This window comes from Dama dama, chromosome 27 (assembly GCF_033118175.1).
Source record: "Dama dama isolate Ldn47 chromosome 27, ASM3311817v1, whole genome shotgun sequence".
NCBI classification, from domain to species: Eukaryota; Metazoa; Chordata; class Mammalia; order Artiodactyla; family Cervidae; genus Dama; species Dama dama.
This window is the reverse complement of record NC_083707.1, coordinates 50,019,822-50,039,143: the sequence shown is the minus strand read 5'-3', so window position 1 is coordinate 50,039,143 and position 19,322 is coordinate 50,019,822. Positions and strand designations below refer to the sequence as shown.

The 19,322-nt window shown below is 38.0% G+C and overlaps 1 protein-coding gene across 15 annotated transcripts in view; it reads left to right on the top strand.

The window, feature by feature from the left end:
- The window catches only part of MBD1 (methyl-CpG binding domain protein 1), a 56,095-nt gene that overhangs the window by 31,699 nt on the left and 5,074 nt on the right, over nucleotides 1-19,322 (top strand). For all 15 annotated transcript variants that reach the window (XM_061130979.1, XM_061130962.1, XM_061130955.1 and 12 more), the window contains 4 exons: nucleotides 3,881-4,184; nucleotides 6,341-6,559; nucleotides 14,964-15,180; nucleotides 17,079-17,181. In XM_061130979.1, coding sequence (XP_060986962.1) covers nucleotides 3,881-4,184; nucleotides 6,341-6,559; nucleotides 14,964-15,180; nucleotides 17,079-17,181 — 843 coding nt within the window. The remainder of the gene's footprint in view (nucleotides 1-3,880; nucleotides 4,185-6,340; nucleotides 6,560-14,963; nucleotides 15,181-17,078; nucleotides 17,182-19,322) is intronic.

Here is a 19,322-nt window from a genome sequence, read left to right as displayed (position 1 = left end):
TGAGTCCTTTGTAGGATATATAGTTTTGAAATATTTTTTCCTGGTCTGTAGCTTGTTTTTTTAAAATCCTCTTAGTGGGGTCTTTCACAGAGAAAAGGTTTTTAATTTTGATGAAATCTAATTTATTGATTTTTCTTTTATGGATCATGCTTTTGAGTACATTGTGAAAAAAAATTTTTTATCCCCTCCCCCTGTATTGCCCCTTCCCACTTGCCTCTCTCCAGTGGTAACTACTATTTTGATTTCTATATCCATGAGTCTGCTTCTTTTTTGTTATATTCACTAGCTTGTATTTTCTAGATTCCACATATAAGTGATAACGTACAGTATTTCTCTTTCTCTGTCTGACTTAGTTTCACTTAGCATAATGCCCTCCAAGTCCATCCATTTTGCTGCAGATGGCAAAATTTTATTCTTTTTTATGGCTGAGTAGTCTGTTGTCTATATGTACCACATCTTCTTTATCCATTCATCTGTTTATGGACACTTAACGTTGCTTTCATATCTTGACAATTATAAATAATGCTGCTATCATTGTGGTGCATGTGTCTTTTTGAATTAGTGTTTTTAGCTTTTGTTTTTGTTTGTTTGTTTGTTTGTTTGCTTTTTTCTGATATGTACCCAGGTGTGTAATTGCTGGGTCATGTGGTAGTTTTATTTTTAGTTTTTTGAGAAGCGTTTATACTGTCTTCCACCATGGCTGCATGACATCCTTGCCAACTTTGTTATTTGTATTCTTTTTCATGATAGCCATTCGGACAAGCAAGTGCAACTGGAATCTCATTGTGGTTTTGTTCCTTTTTTTCTTGGTCACACTGTGTCATTTATGGGATCTTAATTCCCTGACCAGAGATTGAACCCAGGTCCTCGGCAGTGAAAACATGACGTCCTAACCACTGGACTGCCAGGGAGTTCTCTCACTGTGGTTTTGATTTGCATTTCCCTGATGATACGTTAATCATCTTTTCATGTGCCTGTTGGCTATTTGCATGTCCTCTTTGGAAAAATGTTTTCAGCTCCTCTGTCCATTTTAAATTGGTGTTTTTTTTTAATTGAGTTGTATGGGTTGTTTTTATATGTTGGGTATTAACCCCTTATCAGTCATGTCATTTGCAAATGTTTTCTCTCATTTGGTAGCTTGTCCTTTCATTTTGTCAGTGGATACCTTTGCTACCCAGTATTGCTTTGTGCCTTCATTTCCTCATCGGCAACCTAAGGATAAAATAATAGTAATAATGAGCTTACAATAGTGTTTGTTGCTGTATTGGTTGTTATGAAGATTGTAAGAGTTCAGACATGTAAACTGCTTAGAACAGTGCCTAGCAAATAATATGCACTTAATAACTATTGTTAATAATATTATTATTCCTGGCTTTGTGACTTGAAAAGATATTTTGGCTCCCTGAGTTTTGATTTCTTTAACTCTGAAATAGGGATAATACTTGCTGCCCCATCTAAGTTATAAGGTCCTTATGAGGATGAAATAAGATTTTATATGTGAAAGTACCATGTAAGGCACCGACAAAAAGTTTTCCTCTTATCAGTAATTATTATCATTAAAATAGGTAGGTATTCTATTTAATGCTTTTTAGCTCAGCTCATTTTAATTTTTGTGGCTAGCTAATTTATATGATATAGTTACATATTAATAACCTCATATAATTTATAAATAATATTGTGGGTGCTTAGAATTTTTTTACTGAAAGACATGCATAATTAAAAAAGTTTGAAGATCTACTGATCTAAGAAAATGAATATGATATGAGCTCTTTCATACGGTGTTAATTCTGGCCTTCTTGGCAGCATGTATCAAGTTGCCTTAAGAATGTTTTTGTACTCTGGTTTTATATTAAGGAAGGAATTACCTTAAAAAAATCATTAGCAATAAACAGAGTGACAAAAACCACGTTCATTGTAACATTGTAATAAAAGTGAGAAGTAACCTTTATGTTCATCAAACAGGGGAATGTTTAAGTAAACTGTGATATATTTATAGACTCTAGTCTCTACTATGCAGCTTATTAAACTATAATAAAGTTTTGAAGTTAGAAAGTATTTTAAAGAATATTTTATGAGAAAACATTCCCAATAAAATGATAGGCAGAAAAATTAAAATACAGGAGATATAGATATGCAGAAAGACCCCAATTCTAGTAAAAAGATACATACATAGGAAAGAAATATATATTAACATACTAATAGTGTTTATCTCTTAATAGTAGGACTAGCATTATTTCTAGTATCTTCATAATTTTGTTTATTTTCAGTTTTTTTTTTTTTTCAGTTTTTCTGCCATGAACCATGTATAAGTTTTATACTTAGGAAGAAAGAGTTTATTTTAAATAAAAATTTAAAATATAAGCCATACTTCTTATTCTTATGTTTTAGATTTCCATTAATTGAATAGCTTTGTTAGAATATGAATCATGGGATTGAGAAGGACTTTAGTAAGTTATCATGGCCAAATCTGAGAATTTCACTGATGAATTCTAGACAGATGAATTTGTTTTTTTTTCAGTGTTAAAGTGTTTTTTTTTGTAACCTAGTAACTTCAGCTTCTGTTACCTATTGCACCTTCCACAGAATGTGGATGGCTGGTATGTTGATAATTAGTATGATTATGTATCAGTTAAACCAACAATTATTTATTGGTCATTGGGTAAGTAGTATGGGTCATATGTTCCTGAAATATATCCTGAGTCCCAGCTCTCACAGAGATTGGTTTAAAGAAGTGAGACTAAGCCTCATCAAATGGTAAACAATACTCAACCACATCTGATAAATGTCGTTTTGTGTGATATTGGCCATCCTTGGGTAATAAGAGTTTAGACCTCATCCTTTCTTTCAGTCTTAGCGATTCAGATTTCTTTAAAATTCTTTGTTGAGCTCATTCTCCAGACTTTAGCTTCTTCGTGTAGAATTTGATTTAGAAGACAGGAAGAATTGATTTTTTTTTTTAAAGCCTTCCCATCAAATGTTCTCTCAAACTTGGCTAAATGTCAGAACCACCTGAGGTACTCTTAAGAAAATGCAGATGGGTCTTATCCCCTGATATTGTGGTTTAACAAGTCTGATCTGGAGGAAAGGAAGAGTGGAGTTTAGAAAATATAGCTGAATAATTCTAAAGTACAGTCAGTGCTGAATTTCACAGCTCTTTTATTAAAAATGGGTTCAATGAAGAACAGCTGAAGAAAGCTGAAGAAAGAATAAGGTCTAGACACTTACTGAAATAACATTTCCTCTTGAATGGTGACATAAACCTGGTTGCCACCAGGCAAGAAAAGGACTGTTTTCTCAACTCTAACGGTAAGCCCTTCAGTGGACGTGTGTCCTGCCCTGCCTGGAATCCAGAGGCAATAGGGAAGTGACACTGTGATCATGCAGACTCTATCCTTGGATCTCTTCTTGGGTGTACATACAGGGTCTCTTTCTACCAAAGCCTTAATCTAACTGTAATGTTGCTGGGACTTGTTCTCCTCTGTTTTCTCTCTAGTAAGCACAGTAATTACCATTTACTGAGTTCCTATTATCTACCAGGTATTTACATCCATTTATCCCTGATCCTTAGCAGAACCTTAAAAGACAGTTCTTTTACAGATATAAAAATAAGCTCAGATAGATCCAGTTTGTGACCCAAGGTCACACAGGAAACGTCAGAACCAGGATTCAGAGGCTGCTCCGCTTGACTCCAGGGCCTGGATTTTGTCTGTGGCATCCTGGTGTCTTCCTCCTTGCTGCTCCCCCATGTGTATCGGCTGGTCAGATTGCCTACATCCAGTTCTTTAACTTTCTCACTTCAGTGTCTGACGGTGCAGATTTGTGCCTAAAGAGAGCAATGTCTTATGAAAGGCTCGATTTCTTTTTTGAATTGCGCTTTCAGGGAACGCTGCCAGGAGCTTCGCTCTGAGCTGTTTTGTATCCATCAGAAGACCGTGTGCGAGGAGCGGAAAGCTCAGATAGCGTTTAACGAGGAGCTGAAGAGGCAGAAGGTGGTAGAAGAGCAGATGTTCTCAAAACTCTGGGAGGAAGACCGCCTGGCCAAAGAGAGGCGGGAGGCTGAGGAGGAGAGGAGGCAGAAGGAGCTCGTGGAGAACACGCGCCTGGGGCTAAATGCCCAGGTCACCAGCATCCAGGCGCAAAGGCAGGCGGCGCAGCGGCTGAAGGAGGAAGAGGCGCGCCTTGTGGTGGGTTTTTTCAAATGCTTGTGGTAGGATGGTGAACTCAGTGGGTACAATACCCGGTTTGCAGGTCTGCTTAAGAAGAAAAGGAGAATTTTATTCAAGTCAAACCAAGGATTATAATTTGGGAGACAAACTCTCAGAAACTCTGAGAATTGCTCTGCCTGTTAGTGGTTGAAAGCACGTTCATATGCCTTTTCAAGTCAAAGGGTCATACATCAAAATGACACAGTGGTATTTTACATACAGTTCACCAAATATAAATGGTCCAGATAAGCACATATAAAGCAAGCAGTAAGTCACCATGGCCCCTTACAGAATTTGGAAAGAATACTAATCTAAGATGTTCCATTGCTAGTGGCAGAAGAAGAAAATAAAAATTGATCTTTACTGTGAAGAAGGCATTCCCATCTTTGAGGAGGTCTGGTTAATGTGTAATGAAGATGCATATTGCACTGTAAAGAGGGAGGGAGGAGGCCCAAACTGGCGGAGAGAATTTTATGTTTAAAATTTCTTGTTTATCCTCAAAATATAAATTTTCTTTTATCACTACCCTCAACCCTAACCCCTAGCAGCCACTGATAGGTTCTTTAACACTATTATTTTGTAATTTATATAAATTCCACCCTTCTAATGTTATAATAATAACGTGTTATAACAATACTGTTGTATTAAATAGTAATAATATGAACATTTTCAAATGCACAGAAGTGGAGAGTCCCATGAACCCTTGTGTACCAATCTCCCAGTTTCAACAGCTGTTATATTTTGAATATTCATTTCCTGTTTTCTACCCCCTTCCATTTTTGACTTAGAATTTGTCCCACACATGTCATTTCCCCTTTAAATACATTCTTGTTGTTGAGTATGCATCTCAACAACAGTATAATTAAGGACTTTTCTTATACATTTCAAACCTAAAATTCATAATAATTCATTGTTATCACCTAAAACCAGTATCAAATTTCCATTATTGTCTAAGTTATTTGACATTTAAATTGGGATCCAAACATTGCTGTCTTGTCATAAGTCTTTTTGAAAGAGTGACTGTTTATCATTCAAATCTGGGCATATTTGAGATTGAAAGGGGTGCAGTTAACTAACCTGGGGAAACCAAGACATAGTAAACCGCTTGTAGGTTTCTTAATCTTGAACAATTCTCTCCTATTTCCATCTCTGCCTGTTTCACAGTTTGATTTGGATGATTGCTGCTTCCTGTAGTTAATCTTACTTTTTAAAAAGTGTGGCCTGCTATACCACTGGCTTTTATGTTTGATGTCCACTGTTTTGCCTTAAATACTGCAGAGTATTTTCACTTATATTATTTCGTTTGACTCTCACAATTCAGTGTGGATTTACTGCTCATGGCATTAATGGAAAAGTCTAGCATATAACTCTCTTCTCACCAGCCAAAAATCATGATATTCATGGCTGTTGTGAGTCTCAGATCAAGTCAGCTGGGACTTGTATCTCTCCTCACTATATAACTTTGTCATCTCCTGTCCCAGCTGGGAAAGGACTTATCCCTCCAGGAGAGTTCAAATGCCTTTGGTGGGAGGATTAATGCCTCACTTTATACCATACCCAGATTTTCTACCAAACTCCCAACACCCAGCAGCATTGGTGCCCCAGTTAAAACTGCTTGATTGGTCATGCAGGTAAACCAGCCAGGAGGGTCAGATAGATAAGAAAATGAGAGGAATGGGAAGTACTTTTAAAGAACAAAATGCATAATTTACTTTTGTATATTTGACTGATGTGCACATTTCCATTCTTAGACTCTAATTGCTGGTTAATAATGTATCCAAATCTAGATATGCAGATACGAGTGGAAGGCTAAAGTCTGGAAGGTCAATACACCAAAATGTTGAGAATGGTGGTAGGTGAATGGGTACTAAGAATAAAAGTGACTTATCTTTATACTTTTCTACATTTTGAACTCCATACTATTTATTACTTTATAATCACACACAGCAATTTCACAAAGCCTTATTGTTGATTCAGCAATGAAAAGTCAAGTTTTACATCTCATAGTCCCTTTACACCCAGGAGTGTGTGTTTTCCAAGAAACCCTTTATTCTCACCTCTTAAATGAAATGCATTAACTTTTTTGTTTTGTCCAACTGTACTGATGCATTATCTTCATTATTGTTCCACCTTAGGAAAATGAAAATGCACAGGTGAAACTTGAGAATGAACAAGATAAGCTAAAGAAACAGAAGACAAAACAGGAAACAAGGGCTGCTTTGCAAAAAGCCCTCCAAGAGAAGATGGAGCGTATGCAGCAGGAATACAGAGAAGAGCAGGACTTGAACATGAAGCTCATGCAAAATGCCCTTCAAAATTTACAGGATGAGACTGATAAAAAGAAGCAAAAAAAAGTAAGACGCTTACTCAATGCCTATTACGTGCTGGATGAGGTTCCTTTTTGAGCTGTCAGTCTTATGGGAGCCAGCCATGTGTAGAATAAACTGTAACACTGCTTCTATAAGTGTGGTCCACGAACCACAGCATCAGTGTCATCTAGAAGGATGTTAGAAATCCATCGGCTCCAGAATCAGAATCTCCAAATTCAGGTCTATGGCAGGGATGAGAAGCCTGTATTTTAATAAGCTCTCCCAGGTGATTCTGATGCTCAGTCAATTTTGAGAACTCCTACTCTATAGCATGGTGTTAGTGCTGTGATAGCAGGATGGTGTCGCAGGAAGTAGAGTGACTAAGTATGTCCAGCAACTGGGGAAGACTTCACTGAAGAAGGGGCTTTCAAGCTGGACTTTGAAGGATGTGTAGTTTTCACAGCAAAGAGAGTAGAGAAAATAATTCCAATATTTATTTAGCTGTTCCTTTGAAATTTATATTGAACTCTTTAGGGTGTTGTATTTTTCCTAAAGGTATTATGATTTGTTTTGTTTTGTTTCAGTTGACTTTACTTTTCAGGGACGTTTTAGGTTCACAGCAAAAGTGAGGAAAAGGTACAGAAATTTCCCATATGCTCCTGCCCCAACACATGCATAGCCTTCCCCATTCACAACATTCTCAACCAGAGTGGTACATTTGTTACAATTGATGAGCCTACACATCATTATCACCTAAAGTTCATAGTTTATAGTAGGGTCCACTCTTTGGTGTTGTATATCTATAGGTTTGGGCAAATGTGTGATGACGTGTATCCACCATGAGAGTATCATACAGAGAAATTTCAGTAGCCTAAAAATCCTCTGTTGTTTTTTTTTTAAGAAAAAAAAAAAGGAAAAAGGAAAGGAGACCACAAGTACAGTAAGTTAGACAAAATTAGATGACAGAGAAATCTGCTGCAGATGAAGGAGTAAGGTAAAAATCTGTAAGAACAATTAAATGAAGAGGAGATATGCAATCTACTTGAAAAAGAATTCAGAATAGTGATAGTAAAGATGATCCAAGATTTTGGAAAAAGAATGGAGGCACAGATTGAGAAGATACAAGAGATGTTTAACAAAGACCTAGAAGAACTAAACAGATGAACAATAGAATAACTAAAATGAAAAACACTCTGAAAGGAATCAATAGCAGAATAACCGAAGCAAAAGAACAGGTAAGTGAGCTGGAAGACAGAATGATGGAAAGCGCTGCCATGGAACAGAATAAAGAAAAAAGAATGAAAAGAAATGAGGACAGTCTCAGAGACCTCTGGGACAACATTAAATGCACCAACATTCACATTATAGGGATCTCAGAAGAAGTGAAAGAGATGAAAGAGAAAGGGCCTGAGAAAATATTTGAAGAGATTAGTCGAAAACTTCCTTAACATGGGAAATGAAACCCAAGTCCAGGAAGTTCAGAGAGTCCCATACAGAATAAACCCAAGGAGGAACATGCCAAGATACATATTAAACTAACAAAAATCAAACACACAAAAAAAATATTAAAAAGAGGAAAGCAACAAATAACATGCAAGGGAATTCCCATAAAGTTGTCAGCTGTTTTTTCAGCAGAAACTCTGCAGGCCAGAAGGGAGTGGCATGATATATTTAAAGTAATGAAAGGGATAAACCTACAATGAAGACTACTCTACCCAGCAAGGCTCTTATTCAGATTCGACAGAGAAATAAAAAATGTACAGACTGCAAAAGCTAAGAGAATTCAGCACCACCAAACCAGCTTTACCTCAAATTCTGAAGGGATTCTCTATGCAGGAAACATAAGAGGACAAAAGATGAAAGGAATAAAAAAGACCTACAAAAACATAGCCAGAACAATTAAGAAAATGGCAACAGAAACACATATATTGATAATGACCTTAAATGTAAATAGATTAAATGCTCCAACCAAAAGACACAGACTGGCTGAATGTATATAAAAACAAGACTCATTGCTGCCTACAAGAGACCCTCTTCAGACCTAGAGACACATACAGACTAAAATATTTTTATGTCCATGCAAAGGGGTCTTCTTTGGGCCAGCAATTTTGATACTGGCCAAAGGTAGGAGATAGTTGCTTTGGAGAAAGAGGTCATTTACCTCTTCATCTAATGTCAGGTAGGGGCCCAGCCCACACCTGCTGATAGAGGCAGCTAGATCCTAGGGTCCTTTTTGGATTTCATATCCTAATGTGGTTGGTAACCACTAGGTTGAGGGGCACTTTCCCACTCTCTGAGATCCACACAGTTCAGCTAGGGGGTCCTAGAGCTCTCACAAAATTTGTGATGAATTTTTAATTAACTAGTCTTTTATAACCTGAATAGTGAGGCATAGCCAGTGGCCCTAGTCATCTTCTGGGTCAATAAAATCTGTAAAATGAGTCTAAGCAATTTGGCAGGAGTTTGTCCTCTCAGGCTTTCAATCATATTGCATGCACAACCCACCCTTGATTGGACCGCCAGCATGTGGAAGACAGAGAGACATTGAATAATCAAAATGGTAAAGGGTGTACTCATCTGGTGAGTGGATGGGAATGGCATCCTCTCTAATGTCAAAGTAGTGGGGGTTCACTCTCAGTATTAACAGGGAAGTCTTTGGAGATGACTGGTAAGTACATATGGGGACTTTTGGAGACATGAAGGCTGGGAATTAAGACGTATAAAAGCTTGAGGAATATGTCTTTGATTAGGCCATTGGCCACCTGATGTGAAGAGCTGACTCATTGGAAAAGACCCTGATGTTGGGAAAGATTGAAGGCAGGAGGAGAAGGGGACCACAGAGGATGAGATTAGATGGCATCACTGACTCAATGGGTATGAGTTTGGGTAAACTCCGGGAATTGGTGATGGACAGGGAGGCCTGGTGTGCTGCGGTTCATGGGGTCGCAAAGAGTTGGACACGACTGAGCGACTGAACTGAATTAAACTGAGGCCATTGTGCCTTTTTGTGAGTCTAACCGCTTGAAGCTGAACCTAAGTAGAATTCCACAGGATTCCATATTCTAGAGCCCATGACAGAACAATCTGGTGGTGAGATGGGTACTTGGATCTGAATCTACATTGGTGGGTCAAAGGGGATGAGCACATGCTTGATTAAGAAGGAGATTACATAATGGGAAGTAGCCAGCAGGCCTTCAGTGAAGTTATGGATGATGGTGGTGCATACCTATTAGATCTTGTGAAGGGCAACAGCAGCCTGATAAATTCGAGATGCCATCTGAAATAGTCTGTCATCCAGGGCATATGTCTCCACCAAGGATAGTTCCAGACATTTTTGGGGAACAAAGGAAGCAATTATCTACCACCACCTTGGTTAGAGCTGGGATAAAGGGCATGCTACACCTGTGTGCCCAGTCAGTAAGTGCTGTCACTCCCCTGTGGCCTTATATAAATGGGTCCACTCTGCTAGTGGGTATGGCACTGAGGAACAGTTATGTCCAGGGTTGTTCTTGATACATTGTGTCCAGGGATGTAATTTGGATGAGTCTGTCATGTTACTATAAGCTTCTGACGTTTGCTGTTGTACGTATGTTTGTATAGTGACATGTGTGATCATAACTGAAATACGTGAGTTGGCTATTTCTTTCCAAATGGATGTGCCCCATATATACTTCCCCCAAACCATGAAGTTATCCTTTTGCCATTGCCCAGACTAGACTGCAAATCCTTTGGCTACCTCCCGGATGTGAGTAAAAATGTGTGCCCTGATGAGTGTCATTTTTATGGCCTGTTGTAGATCCAGGTACACTGCCCCTAACTCTGCCAACTGAGCTGAGCCACGAGAGCTGTCCTATACTAGGGATGCACCATGGCCTATGTTTACAATGGTGGTTCTGCCAATGGTGAAGAACACCAACTCCCTTTCTGTGGCAGGAAATTGGTCGTAAGCAGTTCCCCAAGCTGCTAGAGGGACTGGCGTGAGTGTGCCACTAGCTGCATCTTGCTGTCAGTGGACAAAGGGCTGGGCATGGGGGAAGTTACATTTTCCTGTAATTTGGAAAGACCCTTGACATCAGATTTAGTCCTTTTCTGAAGGTGCCATTTCTATTTTAACAGTAAGGCCTCAGTGGCTGTATTGAACCTCTGCTGGGTTGAATCCCCCCAAACGTGGAAGAGCATGGCCTTGTATTTTGAGGGGATTCTCTGTAGGAAGAATTATCTGGATTGGGGGTCAATTGGAACCTCTTCAGGATTTGAGATGAAATCTAGGTCATCTGGGTTGCTGTATTCAAAGAAGCGATAGATTCATTGGACAATACCTGTCTTACAGAGAGGGAGTCAGACTGCATCCAATATTTTCCACCGGCTTTGAGTCTCTGTGGTAATAACCGCGGTAGAGGGTAAGCTCAGCACTAAGCCTTAAAAATCCCAGTAAACAGGGGAAGGGATTCTCTTTCTGTAACTTTAGGATGGTACCTTTGGGTCTGGACTCTTCCTAGTCACTGCACTGGAGAAGGAAATGGCAACCCGTTCCAGTATTCTTGCCTAGAGAATCCCATGGACAGAGGAACCTGGCGGGCTACAGTCCATGAGGTCGCAAGAGTCGGACATAACTGAGTGACTTTCACTACTACTACTATACTACTAGTCACTGGAAACCGTGATTATGGTATTTCAGTTTTCCTACATGGAAGACTAGAGGTTGTCCAGGCTTGATCCCTCAGATCAGTGAAGCCCTGATAAAACCCCAGCAGGTTAAGCTTTGGTTAAATACTTTCCCCTGAGGGCAAACCTCATTAAGAAGAATAGAATGCTCTGGTGTATTTCAGAATAGTACATTTTCCCCTCCCCTTGCCATATACATGAAGGGATTTTTCTCAGATATTTACTGTGAGAAACTGGTAGAACTGCAGGAGGTAAAATTCACAAAAGTTGTGGGGTTCCCCTGGGCCACTGGGTCCCCTTAGAGTTTTTAACTCAAAGTTGTCCACACTTGAGCCTCCAGCCAACCTCATTTTGTTTTCAATTTGCATTTCAATAATAGCTAATGATGTTGACCAACTTTTAATAAGCTTGCTTGTATCGTCTTCAGTGAAATATCTTCTGATAACTTTTGCCCAGTTTTCTAATTGAATTGTTTATATCTAGCTTTCTTTTCCTTCCTCCCTTCCTCTGTTCCTTTCTTTCTTACTATTTTTGTTTTTGAGCTTTTTGTTCTCAATTGGATCATCTTATTTAACAGCTTCATTAAGGTATCATTCATAAAACATACAATTCATCCATCTAAAATATACATTTCAATGGATTTTAGTGCCACCATCACCACAGTTGATCTTAGAACTTTTTTTGTTATCCCACTTTTCTCTCTTTCTCTTCACCCCTAGTCCAGAGCAACTACTAATAGCCTTCCTATCTCTATTGATTTCCTATTCTGGACTTTCATATGAATGAAATTATATATTATGGGATCTTTTGACTGGGTTCTTTCAATTCAGTTCAGTTCAGTTGCTCAGTCATGTCTGACTCTTTGCAGCCCTGTGGACTACAGCACGCCAGGCTTCCCTGTCCATCACCAACTCCCAAGGCTTGCTCAAACTCATGTCCATTGAGTCGGTGATGCCATCCAACCATCTCATCCTCTGTTGTCCCCTTTTCGTCCTGCCTTCAATCTTTCCGAGCATCAGGGTTTTTTCAAATGAGTCAGTTCTTCGCATCAGGTGGCCAAAGTATTGGAATTTCAGCTTCAGCATCAGTCCTTCCAGTGAATATTCAGGACTTATTTCCTTTAGGATTGATTGGTTTGATCTCCTTGCTGTCCAAGGGACTCTCAAGAGTCTTCTCCAACACCACAGTTCAAAGGCATTAATTCTTCAGTGTTCAGCTTTCTTTATAGTCCAACTCTCACATCCATAATGTTTTTAAGGTTTATCCATGTTGTAGACTGTATGAGTACTTCATGACTTTATATGACTGAATAATATCTCCTTGTATGGATATATCATATTTTGTTTATATGTTTGTCCCTGATGGACATTTGATTTGTGTCTACATTTTCACCATTTTGAATAATGCTAATATGAGCATTCATATGTGAATTTTTGTTTGGACATATATTTTTGTTTCTCTTGGGCATATACCAAGGAGTAGAATTACTGACTCTATGTTTAAGCCTGTGAATAATCTCCAAATTGTTTTCCAAAGTGGCTTCACTGTTTTACATTCTTATACACTTAAAAGAGTTCTGATTTTTCCACATGCTTGTTAACATTTGTTGTTGTCTGTCTTTTTTACTTTAACCATCCTAGTTTGTCTGAAGTGATGTGTCACTGTGGTTTTCATTTGCATTTCTCTAATGACTAATGCTGCTGAGCCTCTTTTTCTGTGCATGTTGGCCATTTGTATATCTTCCTTGGACTAATCTATCTAAAGGTTGCTGAAGTCTTAAGAAGTCTATTCAAGTTATTTGCCTAGTTTTTAATTGGGTTGTCTTTTTATTATTGAGCTGTAGGAGTTCTTTATATGTCCTAGATACAAATCCCTTATCACATAGTGTTAGTGTTGCTCAGTCATGCCCAACTCTTTGTGACCCCATGGACTGCAGCCCACCAGGCTCTTCTGTCTATGGGATTTTCCAGGCAAGGATACTGGAGTGACTTATCACATAAGTCATCTGTAAATATTTTTCTCACTCTGTGGGTGTCCCTTGAAGTACAAATGTTTTAAATTTTGATGAAGTAAAATTTATCTGTGTTTCCTGTTGTTACTTGTGCTTTCGGTGTCATATCTAAAACACTTTTCTTACACCCAAGGTCTTGAAGATGTCCTATGTTTTCTTCTGAAAGTCTTATAGTTTTAGCTCTTACATTTAGGCCTTTGATCCATTTTGAGTTAAATTTTGTATGTGGTATGAGGTAGAGGCCCAACGTCATTCTTTGGCATGTAGATATCCACTTTTCCCAGCACCATTTGTTGAAGAGAGAATTTTTCCTCTATTGAATTGTCTTGGAACTCTTGTCAAAAATCAATTGACAGTAAACATGAGAATTTATTTTGGACTCTCAGTTCTATTTCATTAGTCTATATGTCTCAATGACTATAGCTTTGTAGTGAGTTCGAAATCAGGAAATGTGAATTTTCCAACTTTGTTCTTCTTTTTCAAGTTGTTTTGGCTGTTCTGGCTCCCTTGTATTTCCATATGAATTTAGGATCAGTTTGTTGATTTCTGCAAAGAAATAAATTGGGGTTTTAATAGGAATTATTTTGAATTTATAGACCAGTTTGGGGACAGTTGCCATTTTAACAATATTGTCTTCTGATCGATGAACATAGGATGTCTTTCCATTTATTTAGGTCTTCTTTAAGTTTTTTCATAATGCTTCATAGTTTTCAGAGTATAAGGTTTGTACTTTTTGTTAAATTATTCCCCAAAGTATGAAACTATGTATACAAGCCATTCTGAGGGTGCAGCTATACTCTCAGACGTTGCTAGTTCTACCTCAGATCTATGATATTCTCAGAAGAGATCAGATCGGAGATTGGATGGAGTAACACAAATATACTACCATGAAAGACAGAAGCCACCTGAAAATGACTATGTTATAAAGCCAGTTTGGGGCCTGAGCTGCACGTTCAAACCACCTAGGGAACTTAAAAGCTATCCATTGGAAAGGAATCCCTAGGTGTGAGACTTAGCCCTTAGTACTTTTTAAAGCTCCCTAAGTGATTCCAAAGTGTAGCTAAGATTGAGATTTGCTGATGTAAAGTATCATTTTCTAGTCAGAGACAGTGCTATAATAATTGTGACATATTTTGTCAGGCTAACACTTTATCTACCTAAATTTAAATAAATGAAAATAAAGTTGTATAATTGAAAATTATTTGGGAACTTCTTTGAGGAACACTTTGAGAAAGTGTTTGTGTTATTACTATTTGAACTATTCAAAATGTGTTATAAAATATTTCAAACAGATGCAAAAATAGTACAATGAATCCCCATGGTTCCATTACCTAGCTTCAACAACCAGTAGCCAATGGCCATTCCTGTTTCATCTATCCATCCCACCCATTCCCCACAGTCACCTTGAATATTTTTAAAAAGTGAAAGTGAAGTCGCTCAGTTTGGTCCGACTCTTTGTGACCCCTTGGACTGTAGCCTACCAGGGTCCTCCTTCCATGGGATTTTCCAGGCAAGAATACTGGAGTGGCTAGCCATTCCCTTCTCCAGGAGATCTTCCCGAGATGATGTATTATTTTTAGGGTTTACTTTTAAGTAAATACTTAAAAGTATTTGAATACCTAAAAGTAAACCCTAAAAATAATACATCATCTGTCAATGTTTTGGTATGTAATTCTAAGGAATTATGGTTCTAAAAGATTTTAAAACTTATGCTCCCTAGTATTATCACACCTAAAAGTTTTAACAACATGAGGTAATTTTTATTTTATGTAGGAGGATATGAGAAGAGAACAGAAGATATATTATCAATACTTGGCACAGCGACGTGAGGAAGAAAAAGCTCAGGAGAAAGAATTGGATAGAATGTTAGAGAAAGAGAAGGAAAAGAAGTTTGCTGAGAAGGACAAGGAGCTGAGACTTGAAAAGGAGGCAAGAAAACAACTTCTGAATGAGGTCATGTGTACAAGAAAACTTCAAGTTCAAGAAAAGTGTAAGGAAAGAATTACAATTATATTATACTTGGGCCTAATTCAATTTAAGTAGCAACCTCAGTATTTATTAAATAGATAGTATGTGTGAAATACCGTGAGGTATGTAAAAGGGATTAAGGCAAGATCCCTGCTTTGTGGACCTCACCTAATTGAATACTTAAGTACCTTTCTGCAGGTGTCTCCATACACCCACACCTGCATACCTTCTGCTTGGGTAGTTTTCTCTCCCTATGATGCTTTTGATCTTGAGAAATCCTGGAGATACTTCAAGCCCAGCTCAAATGTTGCATTCCTTGAGAGGCCCACTATGTTCCCCTATTCATGATAAACCTTCTTTCCCCTATTCATAAAAGAATTTTCTTTCTGGTGTTCTCATCATTTCTTGCTCACATCTCTGTCTTAGGACACCACTGAATTCCCTCAAACAGTGCTTGGTCACAAAAGGAAATAATCACTGAGAAGATTTCCACCATTCTGTGTCCAGATGGACACATTTACTAGTAGGATACACTGGACTTCACACTAGCCGTCTTTCTAAGAGAAAGCTCATCTTGGTTCCATTGATTAATTCTCCACTCCGTTATAAGAGAATTATAATGTCAGTTGAAAATTGTTAAGCTAGTGTTAGATTGAGTTTTAAGAAATGAGAAGAAAGCATCTAAACTGAAAAGATTTCTGTATTCCACCATGATAAATGTTTTGGCATACATTGAGAAAACATGGAAAATTTAAGTATTTGGAACCACTTATAAACAAGGAAGTAAAAATCAACCATAATTTCACCACCCAGCAATAGCTATTGTTCACAACTTCCTGCATTTCCTTCCATTATTTTTACTATGTATGTAATTTCCTCTCACAAATTAGTATCTTGTGGTATATATTGTTTTACAGCCTGCATTTCCCACTTATCATAAACATTTTTTCAGGTCATTTTTCTTCAATTTTAAAATTTGTAATGCTGGCTAGAAAGCCATTATAAAAATGGGCCATAATTTATTTTACCTAAATACAACCAACGCACCTTCAACTTGTTTTGGAATTTTTCTTGCTGTTGTAGCATTGTGGGTTACTGTCTCTGCACATAGTTTTTTTGGCTCACTATCTCTGTACATAGTTTTTTTGGCTCACATATAATTAGATAAATTCCTGTCAATGGATTTGGAGGCCAAAGATAAATGCATTTCAGATGCATATTGCCTGGTTGTATTTCCTCCTTTGTGAACTCTGTTTTGTCAATCTTTTTCTACTGGGTTGGCTAGGTTTTCCTTATTTAGTTTATAAAAGCCTTATATACTGTTTTTCCAATAGGTTTTTTTGTAACATAGAAACTCTCCTGTTAACATAAATGGCAACAGAACTGTTTGCCCTCAAGAAGAGAAAGGTGAGAAGTATTCTTACAGTGGTAATCTGCTATGAAAAAAGCGGTTCATAGATTTCAATAGCAAATAATTATGAGAAAATCTCTGTAGATTATAGCACATAGGAACCTAAGCCCTATTCTTTCCTTAATGGAGATGACTGTGTGTGCCCTCAGTCATTCAGTCATGTCTGACTCTTTGAGACCCCATGGACTGTGTCCTGCTAGGCTTCTCTGTCCATGGAACTTTCCAGGCAAGAATACTGGAGTGGGTTGCCATTTCCTACTCCTGGGGATCTTCCCAGAGATTGAACCCATGTCTCTTGTGTCTCTTGCATTGGCACGCAGGTTCTCTACCACTATGCCACCTGGGAAGCCCCAAAAGGGATGACTACTTCTACCTTATTGAACTAAGATCCAATCCAGTGATTCTAAGCTCTGCCTTTCTAAAGACAATATGGCACTGATGCCCAGATGATGTTGTCAAGTCTTTTCTGAAAAAAGTCATTTAGCAAAAATTACTTTTGTCTTTCTTAGTGCAACGGAAAGCAAAAGAACAGGAAGAACGTACTATGGAACAGGAACGCATAAATGAAGGTCTTAAAGAGCTTAACTGTGAAGAGAGGGAGAATTTTACAAGGTATGGCTTTGTTTTCTTCATAATTACTACCTAAAAAAGGGAGATTTTTAGCATAAAGGACGATGTGCCATAATTCGTGTATTATTAATATTATTTTACCTCAGTATTTTTGGGTCAGCCAAAAAGTTCCTTCAGTTTTAAAGTAAAAATAAAAGACACATTTTTCATTTTCACTAAGAACTTTATTGAACTACATATCCACTGTTTTGTTCCACTACCTTCTGCCACTTTTCAGGCAACTTCATAATTCCATCTTCCCAAAACTTTTTATCTTTTTGAGCAAAGGACTGTTCCAGGTGACTTTTACAGTCTTCCAGGGAATTGAAATCTTTGCAATTGAGAGAGTTTTGCAGAGACTGAAATAAATGGAAATCTGAAGGTACAATGTCTGGTGAATATGGTGGATGATTCAGAACTTCCTAGCCAAGGTGTAGCCATTGTTGCCTGGTCATCAAAGAAACATGCAGTCTTGTATTATCCTGATGGAAGATTGTGTGTTTCCTGTTGAACAGAAAGCACGTAATTCCAGGTACTTTTTGTCAAGTGCTGCTCTCAGTCAGTCTAACTGGGAGCAGTACTTGTGGGAATTAATCATTTGGCTTTCCAGGAGGAACTCAGAGGAACTCAGAACTCCCTTCCAATCCCACTACATACACAACATCATCTTTCTTTGGATGAAGACCGGCCTTTGGTGTGGTTGGTGGTGGTTTATTTTTGCTTGCCCCATGATCTGTTCCATTCCGTAATATTGTATGGAACACTTTTCATCACCTGTCACAATTTGTTTTTAAAAACAGAGTGTTTTTATACATTAAAGAATCACATACAGAAATACAGTCAAAGAGGTTTTTTTGTTTCTGTGTTTGCTTAACTTATGTGCAACCGAAACATCAAAGTGATTAATATAGACAAGCTGGTGCAAATGATTTTCAGCACTTGGTTTGGATATTTGGAGTATGTCAGCTATCTCGTGGTATAATGTTGATTGGTATAATGTTGGTATGACACTGATTGTTCTCAATGTCTTGGTTTGATTGCTGTCAACTTCAACTGGTCTGCCTGACTGTGGAGCATCATCTAGAGAGAAATCTCCAGCACAGCACTTAACAAACTACTTTTGATGCATTCAATCAATCATAGCACCTTCTCCATACACTGCACAAATCTTTTTTTGCATTTCAGTTGTGTTTTTACCTTTCTTGAAGTAATGAAACATAATATGCCAAAAATATTGCTTTTTTTTCCATCTTCAATATTAAAATGGCTACACAAAAATTCACCAATTTTGATAATTTTTTTTAATGCACACTGATATGACAACCATCACAATGCAATCTAACAAAATTGTTTTCAATGAAGTTAGAGATAACTAAGTGCTACTAGAGCCATCTTAAGGAAAAAAACCAAATGAATCTTTTGGCCAACCCAGCCTTTTGACCATTTGTCCCAAAAGCTCAATTCAGTTTTTAAAATTTCATATAAAGATAAAGACCCAGTTCAAAAGAACAAAAATAAGCACCAACCGTCTCAGTAAAATTCAACTCTATTGCTATTATATAGATTCTAATTACAGACATTGTGTTAAACTGGACAAACATCTTAAAAGACAAAATATGTTAAAAACAATTTTTATAAAATTGGCACCAACCCTAAATCGTAATGAAATAAGATTTTTCCCCCCATGAAATAAATCCTGAAATATAATGTGACCTAATTAGATGAACAGAAATGGCTTATGAGGGTATGATTCCATGTAAACGTCCCAGGAAGATTTTTGTAGCCTCACTGGGCTGGGAAATTAAAATGCTCTGGGTACTCTGAGATACAGCACTTCCCTCAGGTGTTCCTCTGATCACCATGATCAGGCTCAGGTGGGGGAAATTGGTCAAGACCTCCTTGGCAGCCTTTCTCGGATCATATCAGTCCCTTCCCACTGATGGCCATGACACCCAATTCAGGTGGCCAGTGTAGTGGAGAAAGAGGACCAGGCTCCTCCAATTACTGGTCAGCCTGCCTGTCCCTGGGGCCTGTTCCCTGGCTCACCCACATTTGGTGCATAGAAATAAGCTCCCTTCTTTCTAGAAAGGGTGTGGTTCATATACGGGAGCCTATTGTCAGTGTGGGGGCACTAACAACAACAT